At 43.4% G+C, this 24,354-nt stretch overlaps 1 protein-coding gene across 1 annotated transcript in view; it reads left to right on the top strand.

Moving 5' to 3' along the window:
- The window catches only part of gnao1a (guanine nucleotide binding protein (G protein), alpha activating activity polypeptide O, a), a 75,715-nt gene extending 51,589 nt beyond the window's left edge, over window positions 1-24,126 (top strand). Inside the window, exons 4-8 of the mRNA XM_018726644.2 lie at window positions 7,371-7,531; window positions 10,843-10,971; window positions 12,371-12,500; window positions 19,695-19,848; window positions 21,773-24,126. Of these exons, the coding sequence (XP_018582160.1) occupies window positions 7,371-7,531; window positions 10,843-10,971; window positions 12,371-12,500; window positions 19,695-19,848; window positions 21,773-21,960 (762 nt within the window). The 3' untranslated portion in view covers window positions 21,961-24,126. The remainder of the gene's footprint in view (window positions 1-7,370; window positions 7,532-10,842; window positions 10,972-12,370; window positions 12,501-19,694; window positions 19,849-21,772) is intronic.
- The last annotated feature ends 228 nt before the right edge of the window (window positions 24,127-24,354 follow it).

The raw sequence follows: 24,354 nt of genomic DNA, 5'->3' as shown, positions 1-24,354 counted from the left end.
TCTGAAACTGGCTCTTTGGGCTTGACAGCTACCGCCGATTAGGACACAACTGGAGCATTCAGCGGGAAAGCAAAATAACAGTTAATATTTCATCAGATCAATAATTCATTGGCCATGATGGGGGGAGAGGAGCTGGGATGGGGAGAGCAAAGGAGAGGGAGAGAGAGAATGTCTAACTGCGACTGCATTCCCCAGGAAGAGCCTGGTAACCATGGCAACTAGAGCCAGCAGTCATGTGATGTGGTGGAGAGCAGCGGGGGCGAGAGAGGGAGGAACCTGTGAAAGAGGGACAGAGAGAGAGGATAATGAAGTGATGGAGAGAAGGGTGGGGAAGGAAGAGGAGGAGAAAGGAGATGGTTATTTCATCTGCAGTTAAAAACGAAAGATGGAAAAGATCAATTGTAATTACACTACACCCCTGTTAGCAGAGACATGCTGGTGCAGAAAGACACAAAGCCCACATAAAGAGAAGGAGAGGGGCAAAGTAATCTCGTGGACTCTACTGGAGGTAGTGCATTCTTGCTCATGGTCTTTTATACCACTCCAAGCTCCCAGTAGGACAACATCAGCTTCTGAGCCCCAAACCTGCTATTCCACCCAACCATGAACAACAGGCCCCAAGAAACAGGCACTACCAGGTTGCTTGGCAATATCCTGGAATCTCTGGGGGGAAACCATGTTGCTGGTCCTCTCATGTGCCCTCTCCTGCTACTGGGGGTTGCTGGTATGGGAAGCCTGTAGACATGGAAAGTGAGAGAGAGGGGAACCAAAAGGCAAAGGCAGATGGCACTGCAGTATAAAAACTGAAGAATAAGCCTTTAATGGCTGCCTTCAGTGAGGCTCTAAGTGGGAGGAATTGCCTTTGTGTTCAGGAAACACTTTATTTAGACAGGTAGTTGAATCAAGGCACTCTCACCAAAATCTTCAAAGACACAATCAGAACCAGCTGTGCATCTGTTTCTTAAGATATGATGTTCTTAGTTACTGAAGCCTGATCTGGTTGTCCAGTTGAAAGCTTAGAACACATTAGCAAGTAGACAAAAAGTCCCTTTTTTGTGTTGCTTATTAATTGCAGGCATAGACAATGCCATGTGAAGTTATTTTCTGCATGGTTTACATAGTAGTAGTGGTGGTAGAAAGCAGAATAGTCATACAATAGCAGATTTGCATGAGAAAGATCATGCAGAACTGGAAGTAAAGAGTCACATGAGTAACTGTAAGTAGCTGGCTTGGGTCATTTTGAATTTTTGCAGTAAAATTATGGTTAGAATAGAATTAGGGGTAGAGATCCAAATGAAGCACACACATTTGGTCAAACTGAGCTGCCACAGGAAGGAAGCTGTAATGGAGGCTTTTTTCCTCCTGCAAAACAGTGGATATTCTGCTGCATTTGACTTTCTAATCAAGAACGATATTAATTTGTTTCAAAAATCACCTGTTGAAAAGGTCTTCAGTTCTCTGTTTGTGGACAGTTTCAGATTACCCGTTATGGCAGTATGACTGGACTAATTACAGTTGCATGTAATTCATAATCTCACTGTTTCACTGAAAGCAGGATCATTGTCAGTGATCCCTCTAGTGCATGATTGTGGTTTTCATAGAATGTTTTGTACAAAGTAATGGAAGGTCATGTAGTGGCATATGTAATGTGTGGTCACAAAATTATGCCACCTCATTTATTGTGCACCTTATCTTCATAAGTGTCAAGTTTGCTTGATCATAGGATTCCGTTATCAGTTCCTTTCCGTACTATATAGGAGTGAACTCACGGTATTACTGAAGCATTATTTAGTTATGCTTTAATCCAATTCACAGTATGAGGTTTATTAGGTTTATGCAGAAGTAAATTTTACAATGTTTTACCAAGCTTTACAGCAGCGTGTTCTTATTGTATTACTTCAATGTAAATACCTTGATCAGTGGTACTTCAGTACGTATTAAACGGAGAACCTTTAGGCTACAAGGTGATATCCACCCTAACCACAATGTTCACTGGGATGAGAAGATGAGATCCGTTTCCAGCTCTCACTGGCCAAATATTGGGACCCCAGAGGTTTGCTTCCTGACACTGTGGCCCTGGCCACTAGTTGGTTGTGGTGCTGTAATCTGACATGCAGCGTCCGTGAGCACAAACCGTGGGCACTTGGATGCCAAAAAGCGCTCATCTGACATTGATGGATTGCAGTCTGTGGATTTCTTTTGTTTGCAAGGACTTTCGTTGTACAGTAAGGTCACCAGTGTTAAATAACTCATTTAAATTAACTCATAAAGTTCATTTTAAAATTTCTATAGCAAAATAACTGTTGGTGTAGATTTTTCTTTTGGTTGATTTTAAAGCATCTTACCATTTTAAATGATCCATAAAGTTTTCAGATATGACAAATAATGGTTATCTGTTTGTGGGTGGGGCTACAGTAGCACTTGAAGAAAGGAGAAAGAAGGTTATGTGCTCATCTTTCTTTTCGTCATTTGGTTTCTCCACGAACAGCTCTGAAACCTGATCTACGACACATTTGAAATAATAAGAGGTTTCAGTGTGTGGTGTTGTTCAGTCAGTTGTTAAAAGCAATGTGTTAAGTTTACCTTTGCGATCTCTGCAGAGGGATTTGTACAGGCAGTAAGAACTTAATGAAACAGGAGTAATATACTATAGTTATATTACATTAAAACCATCCTGTTAGGATGTACCTTAGTGAGGGGGTCTTGTTTCAGTGTTGTGTGGAGAGAAACATGAGGGAACATGGCCTGCAATCTTACTGTTATGTGACATGCAATTCGGTGAGCGATCTCTAATGGAACAGCTCACCGGTGGTTCTTCTCTGAGTGTTGGGTTAGGGTTAGATTAAGACGACACCACAGATCGCTGTTTTGTTTCATGCGTATCGGATGAAAATCTTACACGCAATTACTTTCTGTTCTTGGACTGATTTATAATACAGGTCCTGTAATATGTTGTCACAGTGATACCTTTGTTAGGGTTGTGCATTAAAGGACTAACAAGACGAACTGTGAAGGAAAGCATGCTAGGAAAATAATTTTTACCCACACCTTAGTCAGGTGAGAAAAAACAAGTTTAAAACACGAAATGTGTAACTTGTAAGCAGTCACAGCATATTGTTATTTGAACCCTTTGTTCTGTAACAATTATCGGGATGTTAACTTTGCTAAAACAGCAGTTAGTATAGTATAGCAGGTAGAGATGTCTTGCCTGAGTTTGTCTGCACTCCTACATCAGGGCCCTTGTTGCCCTGATAAAAATACTTACCATGAATTTATACAATAAAAATGACCTATCTGTATAACATAGTAAGTTGCTATGGAGTAAAGCATCACCTAAATTAATGAATAATTATGCCATTCAACTCTGTCACCCAAATATCATCAAAAAACTTTTTAAATCTGACAATGTCACCTTTTCACATTATAACAAAGCTTCTATTTTGCAATTATGCAGGCAGTATATTATGGCTACAGAGATGAGATAAGTGTATTGAAATTCAAAATGTCAAGAGCAGTTGTATTGATTAGCTTAACACATGAAGCCTGCAGAAATAGGAATAGAAACTGTTTTTGCAGTGTACTTGACAAGGCACTAGGGGGAGGTAGTGCACCATAACTGTTTTCCCAAAGCAGGAATTCTTCTGCCAGAACAGGTCTCTGTGTTATAGTAGGTGTACAGGGCTGTCTCATCACAGAGCAGCAGAATTTTAGAAACCCAACTTGCTGTCATGGTTGTTTATCTAGACAACTGTAAATATCAAGTTAGCTACATTTGTACATTTGGGTGGCACGGTGGCACAGCAAGTCGCGCTGCTGTTTCACAGCGCCTGGGTGGTATGAGAGAACGTGGGTTTGATCCCCACTCAGTCTGTGTGGAGTTTGCATGTTCTCCCTGTGTCTGCATGGGTTTCCTCCAGGTGCTCCGGTTTCCTCCCACAGTCCAAAGACATGCTGTTCAGGTTCCCCCCATAGTGTGTGAGTGACACAGAGAGAGTATGTTTCACTGATGTATGGATGAGTGACCCATTGTAAGTAGTGTACGAAAGGTAAAGCACGGAGGTTCTTGGTTCTGGCTTCATTGTGGTGGAATGACCTTCCCCTCTCATTCAGAACTGCGGAAACTCTGTCTACATTCAAGAAGGGTCTGAAAACTCACCTTTCCCAGACCCATTTCGCCCAAGATCTCTCCAGCTCATGTATGGTGTAAATGTTCATGCACTGTAACTTCATGAGCATCACCAGATAAAGCCTTTTATCAGCCACTACTTCGGCATTGTATTTGCTTGCTTGTGTATCTTAATACACACACACACACACATTTTCAGAACCGCTCATCCCTTACGGGGTCACGGGGAACCGGAGCCTACCCGGCAACACAGGGCGTAAGGCCGGAGGGGGAAGGGGACACACCCAGGACGGGACGCCAGTCCGTCACAAGGCACCCCAAGTGGGACTCGAACCCCAGACCCACCGGAGAGTAGGACTGCGGTCCAACCCACTGCGCCACCGCACCCCCTCTATCTTAATATTATTTTTAAAAAAAAAAAAAAAAAAAAAAAAAAAAAAAATGGTAGGAGGGTATCAGGATTTGTCTATCCTGTGTTTTATGCACCTCCTTGAACGATGAACCTCAGCAAGTGGTAGGTAACAAACTAGGTTTGCTTGAGTCACATGTCTGCAGCTATGTCTCTTTCTCTTAATGTAATGCATAAATTGTACTTTTGCTGAGATGTGCGTCGCTTTGGACAACAGCGTCTGCTGAATCAATAAATGTAAATGTAATGTAAATGTGTATTTAGCAGTGTAAATCACCTTGGTGAATAAGGTGTGTGGGCTGGTAACACTACATACTATCCATTACAAGTTGCTTTGGAGAAAAGCATCTGCTAAGTGAATAAATGTAAATGTACTAATTGTTATTCCGCAGTGGCAAACTGATTCAAAAAGTTTTTCTTTCTGCCAGTTCAGTTAGCTGACAAGTTAAAGACCACCAGTTTTCTGGTGCAGATGAATGCAGTGCCAGTGTTTAAATTGTGAACCAGAGGGAGCACACAGTTCTCGTTAGTGCGGAGAGCTGTCACTTGCCTTGAAGTACTGAGAAATACAAATGTCCTCTAAATTGCATGTGAAATTAGTGCAATAATATTGCCCTGAGGGCCATCTTGAGGTGAAGCTTCATTGAGAGTGGGAGTAAAGTTTGGATAGGCTCAGGATACCGTGGGAGACGCGCCGGCAGTTCAAGCTGTGACCCTGCCTGGTTCCGATTTTGAAAAGCACTCATTGCTCTAGGGGCAATTGTGGGGCAGGGTGGGGGGTGGCTAATTGCTCAGTTGGCTCATGACAAGCACACACACTGATGGTAAATATGTGTACTCTTGTTGCCTAGGCAGTTATTGCCAAGATGTTGTGATTTCTTGCTTGTCATCCAGAGCTATGGAGCTGGCAGAGGCACCTTCACTGGGTCCCTCTGGGGCAGCCCGTCCATCACTGTGGGTAGTAGGAATGCTGTGGATTTGTGGGGCCCTTTTTATTGAATTTTGCAGTTTAATTGGCAAAAGGAATGCCTTTTAATGCTGTGTCGGGACACTTGAGATCCTTCTTGGGCCCAGATCCCACTACGTTAAATCTGTCTTTGTCCCCACCGAACGACAGCATCCTTAACTACTGCCGAACATGGGCAGTGTAACCATCCAAAGAACTGATTGCTTGGAAATTCTGCTGTTGTATCAGTTTATTGGACCACAAAGATCTATGAAAGTGTTCATAATGTGTTTTAGCTTCAACACACTTTAGATGGCTGATGAGTGTTAGCAAAAGATGGGGATAGGTGTGGTTCAGTTCCTTTGTGGAAACAGCGATACAGTAGAGCTGGATGTAGAGGTAATGGATGCAGGAGAAGGAGAGACGAGCGTGTGTATGTCTGCTTATCTAGAGCTTAGCCCAATGGAGTTTGATTCACAACCATATTGTTCTATCTTTTCGGTCCCAGTCTAACCAAAGTGTGTGAAGCATCAAGTCTGTTTTTGACCATATCTTAGGCTCTGTGTTTGTTCCTGTGTGCAATTTTTAAAATTTTTATCACTTTCTATTTCTCTTCTTTCCTCTGTTTCTCTTTCTATGAGCCACTTGCCCCCATGTGGCTCTCCTGCCATCTGCAGTGACAGACCGCGCTGCCCTGCAGCCATCAAGCTGGTGCTGTGCAGTTGTGTGATTACATGCATGTGTGTGTTTATGTATGTGTGTGTTCGTGGATCCACTCACTTGCGAACCAGGATCATTAGCTCTTACTCCTTCTCTGCACACCCCTTGATGCAGTCTTCCGCAGGTGGTAAAAGCGTGGGCTGGGTGGGTGAGGGCATGAGGGGTGGGTGAGGAGCATTACTCCCCAGGGTGGGAGGAACTGAGTGGGCCACAAAGGGTACCCACACAGCAGGGTGCCAGGCAGATGCCTACTATTCATCTGCCAATCATCCATGCTATGAAGCAAGTTCCCCTCAAACACAGAGAGACAGAACAAGCAGGTGATGGCAGCCAAGACATCATAAAAAGCATAATGATCTCACCACAGTCACACCATCACTGCGTCAGCACACGCAGTGTACATTGGTATAGCGGGATGAGCTGAGTTGCGCTGCTGTAGACAGGGATTTGCTCAAAAATAGACAAGGACTCTGCACTCCTAGACTTGATGCTAAATGGCCTTCTTCCAGTTTTATTTAGGAAAAATATTCAGACTCCACCACATCCGTTTGTGTGTGTGAGATGCCCGGAAATGTACGCTGCATTACACGTCGTGTTGACAGGACAGGCTCTGGAGCACCATAACCCTGCACTGAACAAGCAGTTATTGATAATGGATGAATGCATCAGATCACTGCTCACACTGAATCTGGAAAATTTTTAAATGCATTTCATGAAATTGTTTACCTAGAAAGGGGGTGCAGTGGCGCAGTGGGTTGGGCCACAGTCCTGCTTTCCAGTGGGTCTGGGGTTCAAGTCCCGCTTGGGGTGCCTTGCGATGGACTGGCGTCCCGTCCTGGGTGTGTCCCCTCCCCCTCCGGCCTTACGCCCTGTGTCACCGGGTAGGCTCCGGTTCCCCGTGACCCCGTATGGGACAAGCGGTTCTGAAAATGTGTGTGTGTGTGTGTTTACCTAGAAAGACTGTTTTTAAAGGCTGTTTTTAAATAACAGGATAGTTTGGCTATGTCCTCTGCCTCACGTATGGGCGTGTCTGTTTCAAGCTAAGCTCCGTCCTCCTCGGCTGTATCACACAAGTGGGTGTACGCTAGGTGCGTTAGGGATGCAGTGTGTGCTGCAGTGTGTTGAGTGTGCTGCTGACATCTGCCCTCTTTCTGTCTCCCCCTTCACAGGCCGATGCCAAGATGGTGTGTGATGTGGTGAGTCGTATGGAGGACACAGAGCCCTACTCCCCCGAGCTGCTTGCTGCTATGATGCGCCTCTGGTCAGATTCTGGCATCCAGGAGTGCTTCAGCCGTGCCCGCGAGTACCAGCTCAATGACTCCGCCCAGTAGTAAGTGCCACTTCTGCTGGGAGTGTTTGCATTTTCCTGAGTTAATAGTCTTTATGTGGATGTTTCCTGCGACTGAAAGAGATGTATATGCAATGAGTCTTTTTGTATGTTTGCACCTATGTGTGTACGTGAGTCCACACACACACATACACACACATACATACACACAAACACACACACACATTCTCTGATCAGTTTCTGTTTCTTTGTTTGTGATATTTTTGGGGAGTGCCACTGCCACATGTTTGTATTGGTCTGTGCGGGCGGGGAAGGCCCAGGGGGAGCCAGTGGAGCCACAGATGAGTGGAAATCACCTTATGCTCAGAGCAGCAGCAGACATCACAAAGACTGTTAAGTGCAGGCAACCAGGGAAATGGCATGGCTGGAGACACACACAATGAGAAACAAAACAAACAAGGCTGAACAGGGCCCGTGTCAGAGCCTTAGATCACCCTCTCCATTCCTGGCACACTTTCTCCAGGCCGGCCAATCTGGGCACGGCACTGAGTGCCTCACACAGGATCCATGCTCTCCAGTGGTATCAGTAGAAGTGAAGCAAGAATTTAGCGATGCTGCTGTAGACCCAAGCAACTATGGCGGTAGGAGAGCCACACACGCTGAAGGAGGATCTGCTCTACTCCCACACGGCGCCATCTCTTGGTTAGCAACTGCAGTACATCCTTCCACCTGCCAAGTGGTCACTGTGCTGTTGCATAATTTGCTGTTTTGCACACTGCTCCACACATATGATTTCCACAGGTTTCAAATGGTGTTAGAAGGGAAGGTGTTTTATGAGGCTGCATAATCAGCACAGAATGTTTTTCGTGTAAAACCAAACATATGCAAATCTCCTTTAAATATAGCAGGCTGAACTTGCATTGGAAGCCCAATCCAGCCAACCATCCATCCATGTTTTAATCTTCTTATCCTGTTACGGGTGTCCAGAATTGTTTTTTAATGTTGAAAACAAGAGTAATGTTGAGGGAATGAAGAGGAGGAAGCTGAGGGAAAAGAGAAGCCCTGAGAGAACCTTAAGAGGGCATATCTTTTCCATACTGAAAACTCCTGAGCAGAAAGATTGAATTTTCCTAACAAACCCTGTTTCGTCATGGCCACAATTAAACATTTCCCTTCCAGGTCTTGAAAAATTTGGTCTTTGTGGGTCTAGGCCACACTGTAGCTTTCCACATGCTAAACCTAAACTGGAGTCATTCCTGGATGACAAGGCCCATGGTTGCTTGGCGATCTCGCACACAAGTGACTAAAGATGGCTGCGGTCTCTTGTGGTTCACGCAGAGTTCTTTGACACAGCTGGCTAAACACCCTCAATGACAAGACCGACTAGAGGCGGCTGCCAAGGGGTCCTAGTTAATCTCCTCAGTTCGGACCGCACTGACTCTAATGGGGTGTTACAGCTCTTGAGGTTGCTGTGGGGGGTGGATAAAAGCTGGCTACTAAGAAGAGGATGAAATGGGTGGAAAGAAGCTCCCTCTTCTCTTTGTCCCTCCTGATCCATCTCTTTAGCAGCAGTTAGGAGCATACAAGGCCTTGCCTAAAGGTGAGAGACACAGAAGGAAGAGTACTGTCTCAGGGCCTCTCTTGCTTTCCGTCTTCCCCCCACCTCTGTCACACACACATCAGCAACACCCCTTCAACACCCCTTTCCTGTAAGAACCGGTGTATACTCAGGTCCACGTGGCCCCGGGGCTATGGTTTTTCTGCTCGAATGTACAGGGTGAGCCATGATGCATCACGTCATGAAGTGGGAGCCTTCAGTGGGTGATATTTTGATAGTTTGAGGGGCTATTCTCAGCAGTTTCGGGGCTTGCGGAAGCCGTGCCAACTGTAACCAGGATGTGATGGATGGCCATCCTTGTGTAACATTCAGATGTGCAGAATATGTGTGTTTGTTTGCATGCCTGTGTGTCCTGCTTAATCAGGCTCTGTGAGTTTAGCCCCAGATGTTCCTGTCTGCTGTAGTGAAACTACTGCAATCAACCACAGTGAGGCATTTTTGGTAGACACCCCTGTAGTGAATGAGTGCATTATGAGGAGAACCTCAAGGACGTTCTGCTCCCCATGCCAGAAATTGTGATGACAGGCGATGCTCATCTCCTCCCCTTCAGGGAGGTCAGGTGTTTCTATAGTTAGATGAAGCCAGACAGTGACAGGTTTTAGTGTCACTTTGACAGGGTGCAGCGCTCTGATCCTGAGAGACAATATGCTACAGATTATGCTGTGACCTGCCCAGCATCGCATATCAGTGTGATGTACTGTACTCAGCAAGGAATTTGTTTCTGTGGATCCCTGTGCTGTGTGATCATAGCTGAGAAGGTATAGCACTGCCATCCACACGTGGTACAGAACGTGTAAGGTGTGACAGGCAGACTTTGTTGTTATGGTGGACGTTGGCATTTCTGTATAAATTAACATTTAATTCCTTTAGGTCAGATTTGTGAAGACCTTGAAATGGGTGACATTTACTTAATAGCTTAAGTGATGTGCACCAACAAAACAATGGAATCAGACAAACAAGCTGTGCTCTGATAATCATGTGTTTGTATTTAAAGCTCATGTGCTGTGAAATGCTTTTTTGTTTACGCTGAGTGGTACTTTGCTTTGGAAAAAAAAAGCATCTGTGGAATTATTCTAAATACTGTATGTTAGCAGTGCCATCTCACTACAGGTGCATTTTAATTTTGTCTTATTCTGCAAGGTAAACTTTATGAGAGACATTATTTTCTTTACACAAGTCCAGCTCAGTTTTCTGTATGATGCAGCAGAAGACTTTGTTTCGAGCTACAGTGTCCAAGCATGGTCACTGCGTTAATGCCCTTTTCATACTCACTGCTCACAGGCTTATTTGCTTCTTACTTTTTACTTGGTTGCTCTGTTTTGATTGGGGGTGCGGTGGCGCAGTGGGTTGGACCGCAGTCCTCCTCTCCGGTGGGTCTGGGGTTCGAGTCCCGCTTGGGGTGCCTTGTGATGGACTGGCGTCCCGTCCTGGGTGTGTCCCCTTCCCCCTCCGGCCTTACGCCCTGTGTTGCCGGGTAGGCTCCGGTTCCCCGTGACCCCGTATGGGACAAGCGGTTCTGAAAATGTGTGTGTGTGTGTGTGTGTGTGTGTGCTCTGTTTTGTACTGACATGTGACAGTGCTGACATAATTACCCTTTTCTTTGGCTTATTTTTGTCACTGATGTAAGAGAAAGGAAATGCCTTTAATGCATTTAGGGGGAAAAGCTGTTTGGGAATATTCTCAGATGTGGACTTAACCTCATTTTTCTTCCCTTTGCCTTTCTCTTCATCCCAAGCTACCTTGACAGCCTGGATCGGATTGGCGCCCCAGACTACCAGCCCACAGAACAGGACATTCTCAGGACCCGAGTCAAGACCACTGGCATCGTAGAAACCCATTTCACCTTCAAAAACCTCCACTTCAGGTTAGCTCACACCAGCCAGCCTTCTGTCCAGGGCTCATGACTCTGACTGATATGAAAGAGATAGCAAACACTAACCACATGCAGGATTAGGTATTGCACGATGGATTGAAGGTGAGTCTTGAACACAGTAATATGCTAATATCTCTGCAGTTCAGTAGCCACAATCTGGGAAAGACAACAGGGTGCAGTCAGGACCACTGGTGATGTAGTCCATTAAGGTTAGATTCATTGGACTCTTGGCCACTGGCTGCCCTTCACTCCCTGAGCTCAGGTAGCAGAGCTGGCAGAAGATGCTGAGAATGACTAAAAGCTGCATTTCCTCCAGCTGAGGTGCCCATTGGTGCAGAGAGGGTTCCTTGACATGCTCATGTATCAAGCAGCCTCTCTTCAGATTAATGACTCAAGGACAGGAAACCCCTGCTAATTCCAAAAAGTAACATATGTGCCTGATCCAAGCTGCTATAGAAGGACTTGCTTTCTGCACATTTCCTTTCTAACCCAAATGTGGCCCTATGAGATGGTTACTAATAATGTATGTGTCTTCTGAAATGTACTTTAAATCACAGGCTTAACACATGAGGAGTACAGACAGTAACTTATGTTCACTGTTTGTTAAGGACAGCAAGGCTTGCTCCTGTCCTCAAAAGACTTCGGAAAAACGAGTGGAAGTGTGATTAACAGTACCTGGCAGTAGCATTTGGTACAATCCTGTTTGCTCTCCTCTGTTTATTTCCTGTGTCAGAAGTTTGATTTTGTGTCTATTGCCTTGTGCATCATCTTCATCATGTTTTTTCCACATTACCCACTGTGACACCTTAGTCTCTAATGAGGGCTTTCAACCTTGGCTTTCAGCGTGATTTTGATAGCCACTGGTTGCAGATTCAACTTGAATTGAAAACCTCAAGCATATCACACTTGTGTAATGCATTTTTAGAAGATGTGAAGAACCCACTGTCACAGGGGTATCTATGCATAACAAGAGTTACTCTGGCAGAAGATTAGTTAGACCTTTTCCAGATGACAAATAAGAGTAGGGAGGAGCTAGCTTCAGTGTCTTCTATGAATATATTTTTAGCCTCATTGAAGTCCCTTTACCTCCTTAACTGCTGAAAAAGTCTCATTTAGAAAATGTGTGTGCACATTAAGTAAATAAGGTGGTAACAAACAGGACTGGAGCTGAGTTTACACATGGCTCTGTAATAAAAGTGCTGTTAACTGTTAACTCCAACAGTTACACAACATGCTGCCCATTAAAGCAGGCATGTTTCCATAATGTGCTGTGGCTGTTAGTCACAGTTTTTAATCTAAACTCAAGGTGACATGTTTAAAATCAGAGGAAATTGGACAAAATGCCCAATGGGATGGCAAAGGAGTTCAAGTCTATGTCTCATGTCCACAGGCTGTTTGATGTGGGGGGTCAGAGGTCAGAGAGGAAGAAGTGGATCCACTGTTTTGAGGACGTGACAGCTATCATCTTCTGTGTGGCCTTGAGTGGCTACGATCAGGTGCTTCATGAAGATGAGACCACGGTGAGTTCTGTACCCTCTTTGCACTCTTGTTTTATACTTGTGCAGTACATTGTTCATTTAGCACATGCTTTTCTCCAAAGCAACGTACGTCTCAGTAAACCTACATAAAGCATATAGAAAACCTCATGTACAGTCATATACAGGCACAGCTACAAATCTGTGTGTTTATACAAATGTCGATGTACATGAAGGCAGCACACAGAGTGCTGCTGGTGCCGCACATCTCATGGCCTGTGTGATCTAATTTAGATTCAAATCCAGCTAAATCTTTTTTAGTTTACGTATTCTCTTCATGTTTTTGTGAGTTTCCTCTGGTTTCCTCCCGTAGTCCAAAGGTATGTGTTTTAGGTGACGGGATGACTCTTAAGTTGCCCAGTGTGTGTATGGTGAGTGTTTGAGTGTGTATGATTGCCCTGCAGTGGACTGCTGTCCCTCAAGGGTGTACCCTACCTCACACCCTTTGCATTCTGTATGGACTTGCTGTTATTGCAACCCTACACTGGTTAAATGATTACTAATGATGGATGGATGGATGAATATACACATGTAATACACACACACACACACACACACACACACACACACACACACACATTTTCAGAACCGCTTGTCCCATATGGGGTCGCGGGGAACCGGAGCCTACCCGGCAACACAGGGCGTAAGGCCAGAGGGGGAGGGGACACACCCAGGACGGGACGCCAGTCCATCGCAAGGCACCCCAAGCAGGACTTGAACCCCAGACCCACCGGACAGCAGGACTGTGGTCCAACCCACTGCGCCACCACGCCCCCTCACATGTAATACATATAGCACAAATTGGTATTTGCACAAATGTGTATAATATGCCCATACTTCACATGCTTGCTTAGAATGCACAAAGCACAACATACAAATTCAAACTCTCACACCATTTTGTGTACATTCCTGTGATATGTATGCTGGACATGTGCATGTTTCCTCTTGTTGCTGCTCTGAAGGGAGACAAACACAAACTGTAGTATGAAAAACACTGCTCCTGATGTCCTTGCACGGAGGTCCTTTTTTGTCTGTGAATATTGAAAGCGCAATTTTCCTATGCTGATAGACATTTTAATGATGGTTTGTTATTATAACACTGGGGATATCTGAAAGTTTCATTAGCTGTGTGTTATAATAATTAGCCTGGAGGTCTAATGATAGCATGAGAGCTGTGTGTCATGAGCACATCCCCCCCTTCCCCATGGACAAAGGAGTGTTCTGTCCTGGAAGAATTTGTTATTCAGTTATATTTTTGTCCTTCCCTACAGAAAGACTTGAGGTCCTCACACAAATCCCAATTTATTGTGCAAGAAAGCACTTGAAAAACAACTCAAGTAGAGGAAATACAGTATCTCTGAGTTGGACTAGGTCAGTTTTTCATATATGACCTTAATTTTCCCATTCTCAGTTTTCTGTGGGGTTCACACACACATTACCTCTTTCAAACAAGCCAATTTCTCATTTCCTTTTCACTTTTTTACTGTGGTATTTCATTCATGTACTGTATTTAGAATAGGAGTCAGTAAGAATCCTGATGGTAGTAGTTTTTCTCAAGTTTTCTTAAGGAAGCAGTTGTATCCCATTTAGTCTGAACTGACTGTGCTTTTCATAATATATAGAATTTCAGTACTTCACATACCAGCTGCCTTAGAACAAAATTCCAATTAGAGGCCTAAAATATTTCATTTGTACACTTCTAATAAATAAATTTTACATATTTGTGTGTGTGTGAAGGGGGGCGCGGTGGCGCAGTGGGTTGGACTGGGTCCTGCTCTCCGGCAGGTCTGGGGTTCAAGTCCCACTTGGGGTGCCTTGCGACGGACTGGCGTCCCGTCCTGGGTGTGTCCCCTCCCCCTCCGGCCTTACGCCCTGTGTTGCCGGGTTAGGCTCCGGTTCCCCGTGACCCCGTATGGGACAAGCGGTTTCGAAAATGTGTGTGTGTGTGTGTGTGCGCATATATATATTTAAAGTATTAAAAATAAGAAGTATATAAAAATGTTCAGAAATTGTACTAATTATTCTCTGTTGACTAATTGCATTGTTCTCGTGCAGTACACTTGCCTTAGACTGTATAAAACAGCACAATCTGTGTTTACATAAATGCACACAAACAGTAGAAACCATTGGGCTCTCTCTTTAAATTGTCTCTTTTCCCATCATACATACTCACAGAGATGTTTTCTGAGGGTTGTACAGCATCGCTGTGAGGTGCATATTTGTTGCCCTGGCCTCTTCTGAAGGAGTTGTGTGGCCTTCAAGATGCGCTGTGCTTGTGGTTTCAACCTCTCCTTGCCGGAAGCTTCTGTGTTCACAGGGTTCAGCTTAAGTCAGTGGGACTCTGTTTGCATGTGTATCTAGCACTAGAACCAAGATTTTTGTTGTGTTTTGTGAATCAGTAATCTTACAGACATTTATGGAAGTACCATTCTGCAACACATAGTATATTGGTTATGTGGGAGTGCAGTGGGTGCACCGTGTATACACTCCAGTTTGTACCCACACTGCTCCAAGCCGTCAAAGTCTCACACCTTTCTCAGCAACTGTCTCAGCACTTCTTGGCTTCAGCTGGCATCTTTAACCCAGCAGCGGTAAACCAACCATCTGGTTGGTTCTCCTAGGGACCTGCCCACCTGTTGATCAGATCACACAGGTATGTGGGCGAAGGAAATAAGTCATGGGTGAAGGAAGCAGTGAATGTGCCGTATCTTGTTGTATCATGATACGTTGTAAGGCATTTGTATTTGTTGGTGTGTGTCACTTTTCCAGGCTTGTGTATATACAGTATTTAACCAATCTAAACTTAAATGAACTGTAAATTGACACGTAAATGTACATAAAAAAAGACTTGCCTTGACCTCAGACCTCTTACTGTTTCCTTCACTGTCTAGCCGTCTGGCATATATTCCATCTGACTGCAAAAGATGGCTGCTCTTAAAATGAGTGATACCTGGTCAGGTACCATATAACAGATCTGCTCTTAAGCTGCTCCTGTTATAAAGTGAGAAGGTGTGAGTACAAGGAGTCCTCTTGTTCCCTTACTGGATGTATTGAGGTACTCGGTTCTGGCCGATGGACTCTGGTATGGGAAAACCCAATGATGTATGAACTCTGACCTTTCACCAGCACAGTACCATTTTGCAGTTTGCTTCAGATCTATCCAGCCGGTTGAAACTTTACTTCATTTCAGTGTTTCTGTGATGTCCTGCAAGAAGCAGAAGAGCCTACATACTGACGGTACAAGGTATATAGGATGGATGCATTTGAATTGCAGATGAACTCATAGACTACCTTTTAGTTCTGTTAACACACCATTTCTACAGTATCGTCCTTCAGTACATTTACATCTTTCTTTGTCTCACCATCTTATTAGACTTTATATTGTTGGGTTTATTTTTGTGGTCATCTGATCAATTGTCCTCTGTTCACACATTCTGAGGACTCAGCCTAGGAAGCTGTTCAAAAGTAAATCATTGTTCAAGCAAAGCCTTACTCTCCCGTTTTCTCAACCTGGGGAAAATTCCTTATAGCTGGCTTTGCTCCGACAATTAAAAAACTCAGAAGTACAAAGATGTTTTATCTGTCTTGCTGTCTTTTACTTACACACCCACACACACACACACACATTTTCAGAACTGCTTGTCCCATACGGGGTCGTGGGGAACCGGAGCCTACCCGGCAACACAGGGCGTAAGGCCAGAGGGGGAGGAGACACACCCAGGACGGGACGCCAGTCCGTCGCAAGGCACCCCAAGAGGGACTCAAACCCCAGACCCACCGGAGAGCAGGACTGTGGTCCAACCCACTGCACTGCTGTCTTTTACAAATTAAGAAAATAATATTATTAGAGAATGACCTTTATAATTTTTGAATGGAATTTAAACATTTTTGTCCTCTCCTCCTAATCAGTTACTAGGAAAGATTCCATGTCTTCAGCTCAAGGTAAACAAAGCAAGGCTGCAAGTACTGAGTCCATCTCCAATCCAGCGTAACACGTTCAATGCAACACAGTCCTAATCTGTGCTCATTCACTAAGGGAGACACCCTGAGTCCTGTTCCAAGGAAAATGTCATTAAATCCCGTTAATAGTGACACAAGTGTGTCTAAGCCTGGATGATTAACTACATCCTGAACCCAGAGGAGTGGGCCTGTACTCTATATCCCATGAAGATGGGATTGATAAATGTTTTAAAACAGTGGGCCCTAAAACAGCCGCATCTGTGACATTCACACTTTATCTTCTGTTTTTTTCTTTTCTGCGTTCTCTTACTCCCTTCTCCTTGTTATACTCTACGTCAAGTACTGTATGTAACAGAGTATTTCAAAGACAGCCATAAATTCTTATAGTTGCGTGGTATTTACGAATGAATGAATGAATGAATGAATGAATGAAACTTTATTCACCCCAGTGGGAAATATCAGTTGCAGAAGTATACAGTATGCGTAATATGCATATCACGTACATATTAATGCAGTATGTTCTCTAGAGATACTTTGAATTTTGTTTTTAAACACTATTTTACCATATTTTCCCTTTTTTAGGTAGTATTAATCTGCAGGTTTTGTTTTCTGCAAAATTACATTCCTTTCAGCTGTAGCAGTATAGTAAGGCTGACCATGTCAAATGTTGTTACTATCAATATCATTATTTTGGATGCTTTGGGACACTATTTACGGAATGTGCAGCAGTGTGACGCAGCTTGAGAATTAACATGAAGTGACATACGTAGCTTTAAGTTGTTTCTACATGATTACACACTCCAGCATGAGAGTGTGGTGTCTGTAAAGCTGTTGGGCGTGAGGGCAGAACAGATGTTTCCCAGAGGGCTGTTGTCACGGGTGCCAGCCTTTCCTAGTCATGCCAGCACTGTCCGGTGGCATCAGACCGCAACTTGCAGCCAAGTCCCCATTCCACCTTGATATAGTGAAAGCAGCTCTGACCTCCAGTGTGCTCATAGCTTTGAGTAACACCACGGCCTGTTACAAACACTGTATGCCTTTTGTTACAGGGATACAGTGAACTTTCTCAGTGAATTTATAACAAACTAAAAGCCATTTTATTCCAACCCCTTCATAAATGCAGTTGTTGGGAAACAGAAAGTCAGAGTTCCTTTAAAACTGGCTCACGCTCAGTGCTGCTGCCTTCTCACACTTACATTTGAAGACGCCAGAATGGAACTTCTCTATGGCCTGGAGTCCATTTTGCAGTTCCTCCGGAGCCGTCCTATCATTCACAGACATGTGAAATCAGCATTTTTCACTCTTACCCATTTCCCATTGAACACGGCTCATAGCCAGGCCCCAGTGAGGGACAGGTAATAAAGTCCGCGGAGCTGCAGGAGAGATTGATGGCTGGTAAAGCTACTGTTCTGGATCATTTTCCATCAGCCTCAAGGAGGAGCAGCCAGACTGTTGGTAGCTCATGTTCACTCCCCTGTGACTCCTCCTAGCTGGCATGATCGAGGGCCTGTGTACACAGTGCTATGGCACCGTGCCCTGAGCCCAAGACAGTCAGTCCGCTGTCCTGTTCATAGTACCTGTTAGGTGCTAAATAGGTGAGGCCCAAAGGCTTTTGTGTTGATTTGCGTCAGGTCTCTCGGACTTCGGAGTCTCGGCATTCTGAATGCGCAGCAATACCAGAAATCTCAGAACGAGACAACTAGATGCTAGTGATGCATGATGAGATTTGAGTGATGTATGGCGGCTTTTATCTTATGAAGAAAGCGATGCATGACGGGACATGAGTAGTGTTAAACCTTCTAAGACATCTGAAGGAAGTGATGCATGATGGGATGTGAGTGGACTAAGGCAACTTGAGAGTTCTAAGGGTAGTGATATGTTACAGGTCATAAGCAGTGAAAGGGAGCTTCATATTTCAAATTTTACAGCTTTATGGCACAATATAAGATCAGCAGTATAACATCGAGAGTAGTGGATTTAAGTTATTGTCGGTAGCTTTTCAACTTCGGTGGCATTTGTGTAATTTATCTTCATTTGTTGGCACTTTTGTCTCGTTTCATTTCCAGGTCTTTTGTACCCTTTCAATGGAATTTAATAAATCATTCAACATCATAGTGCATTTCTGTCTGATTCTTGCATCCTATTTCTTCTTCCTCTGACACATACACACACATTTCTTCTTCCTTTCTTGATCTTTTCTATTCCTGGAATATTGCGTGTGGCAGCGAACAGGGTGAAATGTTTCCAGCTACCTGAGGCAACATCATTCTGTCAGTTTGATTATTTCAACGGTCATTCTTTTTGTGCTCAGACACGGTCAGTCTTTCCCTGTGCTTTTTCCAGTTTTAAAAGCTTACATTTCTCTTCATTGTTGAGTGTTTAGGACATTCAAAGCAGTAAACTTCTGGATTTTTTGCACTGTATCAGTTTTTTAATGTTTAGTATGTATGAACTATCCATGGACTGCAGCATGTGTAACCCTTGAAGGACTAAACTGCCACATCCATACATGTTGCCCTGATGCCCTGGTGCTGGTGTAGAGCGTTGGTCTCTCTGCACTGGGAATGTGGCTGATCGAGGGAACCGGAGGAGCGAGATGTGTACTGTCAAATACATATACGCACATACACAAAGGCACTTACGCACACAAATATCACATCCACACATGAATCCATACCTACACACACACGCGCACACACATGCTGCCAACCTGCCTAACTTTGCTTGTGAAAAGGACAACAGTAATATGGTTCCCATTTTAAGGCTGACACATTGTTACCTAACAACATGTTTACCCTTGACTTGTATTGGAAGCACCCCTCCTTTTTGGGCTTTCATGAGCCTCCTTGTGGGTGGAGCAATCCTGTGCTGTCAGGACTTAATAGAGCGTAGAGCCTGCCTTAAAAGCACAACATGAATGCAAGGTGTTTCAGTTGGTCTAACTCATATGATGGACATAGTAGCTCCACCCATTAAGTGACCTATGAGGCTGTCCTTTCCTGTTATTGCCTTGTACTACCCTGTACCTCCACTGTCCTGCCTGACCAGTGCTTGGCCTCACTAATGCTTTCAGCTGGGATCTCTACCACCTATCACTAGGATTTAACCAGTCTTGCTTTATTTTTTTTCTGGTGCTAACCTTTCCCCTCTCTCTTTCTCTCTTTATTTCTTTGTTTTCTTTCTCTCCTGTTCCCTCCCTCTTTTTTCTCTCCACTGCAGAATCGCATGCACGAGTCTCTCATGCTGTTCGATTCCATCTGTAACAACAAATTCTTCATTGACACTTCCATCATTCTCTTCCTGAACAAGAAAGACCTGTTTGCTGAAAAGATCAAGAAGTCTGCTTTGAGCATCTGTTTTCCTGAGTACACAGGTAAGCGCATCAACCCAGCATTTCCAGTCATGCCTTTGACTGCCGAGCCATCACAGGAAGCACATATGCAGCCATTGGCCTTTGAGTGCTCATATTCACCCTTAATTCATCTTTTGTGGGACGTTTTAATGCCCTTGAACAAAGTCTCTCTCTGTTGTGGAATGTGAGGGGCGGCTTTCCATGACGTTCTCCTGCTCCTGCTGCCCCCCAGCTCCCTTTTCTGCCTGTCTCTGAGATGTTGCAATTGCTTGATGTTTGTCCTCAAGGCTTCTTCATCATGTGTTGATGATGAAGTTTCAAACACACAGATAGTGACCACAGGCTATACGGAGAGGGAGATGGAACTCAGACTTTGACATGCATACTCACATGACATGAACACATACAGAGACAATAGGCCATGCACTTCAATCACATGGAACCAGGCTGCAGGCTCCACACCCATTCTGTCTGAGGGAGGGGCTCTGGTCCCTCATTCCCATTTATTCAACCCTCCATCAGCTACTCTCCCAGGTCACCGGGAGTCTCCAACAGAAAAAGTGCAGAGAATTAGCTCGAGTTGCCTTGGGGAGGCCGTTGGCCACTGGCCTCGGTGCAGGATATTGCTAGGCCCTGGGGGGCACTGGCCCACCCCAGTGAGGAGGACAAAAGAAGGAACTCGGTGGCAGGATGTGGTGACCCCAACGTAATACAGTATGTTCTGTTTGACCAAACTCCCCCCTGGGGGGCACAGCATGTACTGAGCCAACACGGGACATGAGTCACACCACACAGCAGGTTGGCACAAACACTGCAGCCGGGGGGGCTTCACACAGCAAGCAGTCCTGAACAGATACACCTTAGTCCAGTGTGTTAGTCTTTCTGCAAAAAAGATTTTACATGGACACCAAACTCCCTTCCTTGGCATTTATTAGTTAAATATAGCAAAATTTTATATATTTCTTGTCAGCCTTATCATTTACAACCATGAAATATATTTGAAAAGTAACATTTAATAAAACAAGAAACGCTTCCTAACGGAATCCATCAACATTCATTTATATATTCATCCCTGCAGTACATTTAGTATGCGTTTATTACATGGAATTTCTTTTTTTCGGTTTACGAGATTAAACTGTGTCATGTTGTAAAGTGAAGAGTAACATGCACAGCGTAACGCAATCCATACATTAAATTTGTGTAAGAGGATTATGCTATTTGTTTGCTTATCTGCCATTGAATTCAGATGCATTAATTACTAGAGCAAGAGAGATGTGTGGTTTATGAGGCTACAGAACCATTTGGGATTTAATCTGTAGTAGTGTAGAAACCTGCAAGGTGTTCTGTCACGGAAAGACACCGAAGGACACAGGGCCTTCACTGGAAGCATTCCATCAATTCCTCTCTATTTTATAGTGTGAGAAAAGAAATGACACTTATTGACAGCTCAAGACCATACCAGACTAAGCTGTGCTGGTATTAAGTTATTATAATACAATATGCAGTTACCTATATTGTGTATTCCATGTAGTTGTACTGTTTTCAGCCTATACTCATGACAATAAAGCTCTGCATTATACATTAAATGTATAAAACATTTATGCAGTGTATTTAATTATTTAAGTGAATGTATTAAATATAAAATGAAATATGTTTAAATATGTATTAGACAAATTAAGTGTATATTACATGTATAATTCAAGTATATGGTAAATGCATGATTTATTTAAATTAATGTATAAAACATAAATTGTACAAAACATTTTACATGTTTTAGCTTTGAATATATAATTTTCAGAAAATTTGTGACAACAAATGGTAAATATGCAGCACTCTGAATGATAAATTGTCACCAGGGTTGTCCGGCCCGGAAGAAACGTACGTGTCTGCGAGACGGTACTAAGCCCCTATTTTTTTTATCCCCATGCCCCGTGTCCCGCCTCAGGACCCAACACCTACGAGGACGCAGCCGCCTACATCCAAGCACAGTTTGAGAGCAAGAACCGCTCGCCCAACAAAGAGATCTACTGTCACATGACGTGCGCCACAGACACAGGCAACATCCAGGTGGTGTTTGATGCCGTCACTGACATCATCATCGCCAACAACCTGCGAGGCTGCGGCTTGTACTGACGCGTCCGCTGGCCGCACCTTCACTACTCATTTGGTAATAATGATTACTATCTAAAATGCAAGTTGGTAAATAATAATGATAATTTTAAAAAAGGCATACATATATAAATATATATATATAAGAAAATCTTTTTAGTTTATCTCAAAGAGCTGCCAACAGAACTGATTTCTTATAGAAACCCAGCCCTCACGGTTCTAGTACAGATGTAGAATTTTGTTTTGTTCTGTTCTTTTTTTTCTGGGCCCTATTCACAGTGTCTTCTTGTTTTAACAAAACAGACATTTTGTTTTACATAAAGAAAATGTGTCTTTTATTTCTTTTTTTAATGTTTACTTGTTAATTGTATGTATATTTATTATATAAGTATCAATGAGGGGACTAACCTGGGCACCTTTTGCCTGAAAATATTAGGTGATTTTGATAATTGATTTAATGACGATAATAACAATATCAGTTGCAACGGCTTTGGCAATGACAGTAGTTGTACACACTATGGTAACAAAGTCAGTTATAGTACTGCGTTTTTAATGTAGTCCTCTTGCTTTGGTCTACAGGACTGGGTTTTCACGGTAATTCTGTTAGTTCTGTTCAGCTGTTTGATGTTTTAGGGATGAAAAAATGACAAAAAGCATTTTTTTAGTTTGTTTTTAATTCGAGAACACACACAGGATTGCACCATATCAGCTTATTCCGTTCTAATGTGTGGATCAAAAAGTCCTTCCACGGTGCAGCCCTGTCACTCCAGCGGGCCTTTGCTCCCATGGGCTGCGTGCAAACGGAGGCGGCTCCGCAGCTCTCTGTTCCACCCCAGCTGTGACACGAGGCCTCTCAGCCAAGTCAATTTCTGTAAGTGTCATATCAGTGCCAACCTTCTGAAAATGGCGGGTTTGGGAATAGTACTAGAAATACTAGGTTACTGTAACAAGAACCAATTAATATCGTGTAAGAAACGTCTACTTTTTTATTGTCATTGATTAATTTATTAATTTATTTATTTATCCTCAGCCCACCCTTCCTTTGTGCTCACCATACACCCTCAACTTCCTACCTCCCATCATCCTTCATTTCTTGTTTACTTCCTGTTTTTAGTCTACAGGCTGGGTTATGGCACCTCCTGCAACTGATCCTGTCACTAATAGCATGACCTTTGGCCTTTGTATAAAGAAAAAACAAGTACTGCAAGTAGAAAATGTTGAGAAAAAATAGAAAAAAATAAAAATCGAAAAGAAAACTAAGAAAAAATAAAGACAAAGACATAAAAGAAACTGCAACGAAAAGAAAGAGTGCAACATGTCAATGGATGGAAGGAAGACTGATGAACAGCCATTGTGACCGGTAACACGACAGTTTAATGACAATGGTCACTGGGCTGCGTGTGTCAGTAGAACACTATACATATTGTCCTATAACATTTACAAGCAGGTTAAAAGAAATAAAATAAAGATCATTAAATAATAAAGAACAGTGACAATTACTTATAATAATGATGGTACTATTAAATTATACTTGTGCTGTTTAGCTAAGAGCATTTTGTCTTTACCCCTTTATTAAAAGTTTTGCAAGGGTCCTTCTGAGTTATTCTGGATTGTTCTCACTGACTTGTCCATGTTGAAGAACTACACCAGTTCTTTGGCCTGTTTGCCCTGCACTGCAGTGTCTTTACTTTAAAAAAAAAATTAAAAAAAAAAAAAAAAAAAAAACTAAAACAAATAAAAAAACAGGCACTTCGGAGTCATCGTGTTAATGGGCGCATGCCCCGTCCTCATGTTGATGGGCGCCATGCAGCTGTACAGAACCATGAGCTTTTTTTTTTCTTTGTTTTGGAAAATGTACTCAAAACACCTTCCAGGTCTGCATAGAAAAGCACAGCTCTCACTCACCTGTAGATTTGGAAAGATGTCTCTCTACTTTCCCTCTAAGCTTTTTTGCTCTGAAAAAAAAATAATAAAGACTACTGTGTGTTATTACATATTCCAGTTAGGCTTTTCTGTTTCTTTCCCCACCCCTTCTTTCTTTTTCTTTTCTTTTTATTCCAGTGAATGCTTTTTGTGCCGCTTTCTCCCCTCCTTTTTAGTGAATGGTTGTTATTTCATGTGGGATGTTTGTGCTGAAAAACCAATCGAATGTAGTGTTTACATTAAAAGCCACAGTTTTCATGACTACTACCTGGGCCACTTTGATTTTTGATTGTCAGTCATCTATTGCAGCACTACACTGTATTCTGGATGATGCTGTGAGGGTTTTGTTTAACACTCACTTACATTAAAAACACCATAAACCGCCTGGTCCTCAAGCTTCCTTTGCAGTTAGCCAGCTGGTTATGTATATGGTGCAAAGACAGAACCGGACACTGAGCCCACCTCGCCGTATGGTGTCCAGGAAGTCAGCAGTGG

This window comes from Scleropages formosus, chromosome 7, assembly GCF_900964775.1.
Source record: "Scleropages formosus chromosome 7, fSclFor1.1, whole genome shotgun sequence".
Lineage (NCBI taxonomy): Eukaryota > Metazoa > Chordata > Actinopteri > Osteoglossiformes > Osteoglossidae > Scleropages > Scleropages formosus.
The sequence above is the reverse complement of the archived record's forward strand: the minus strand, read 5'-3'. Positions and strand labels throughout refer to the sequence as shown.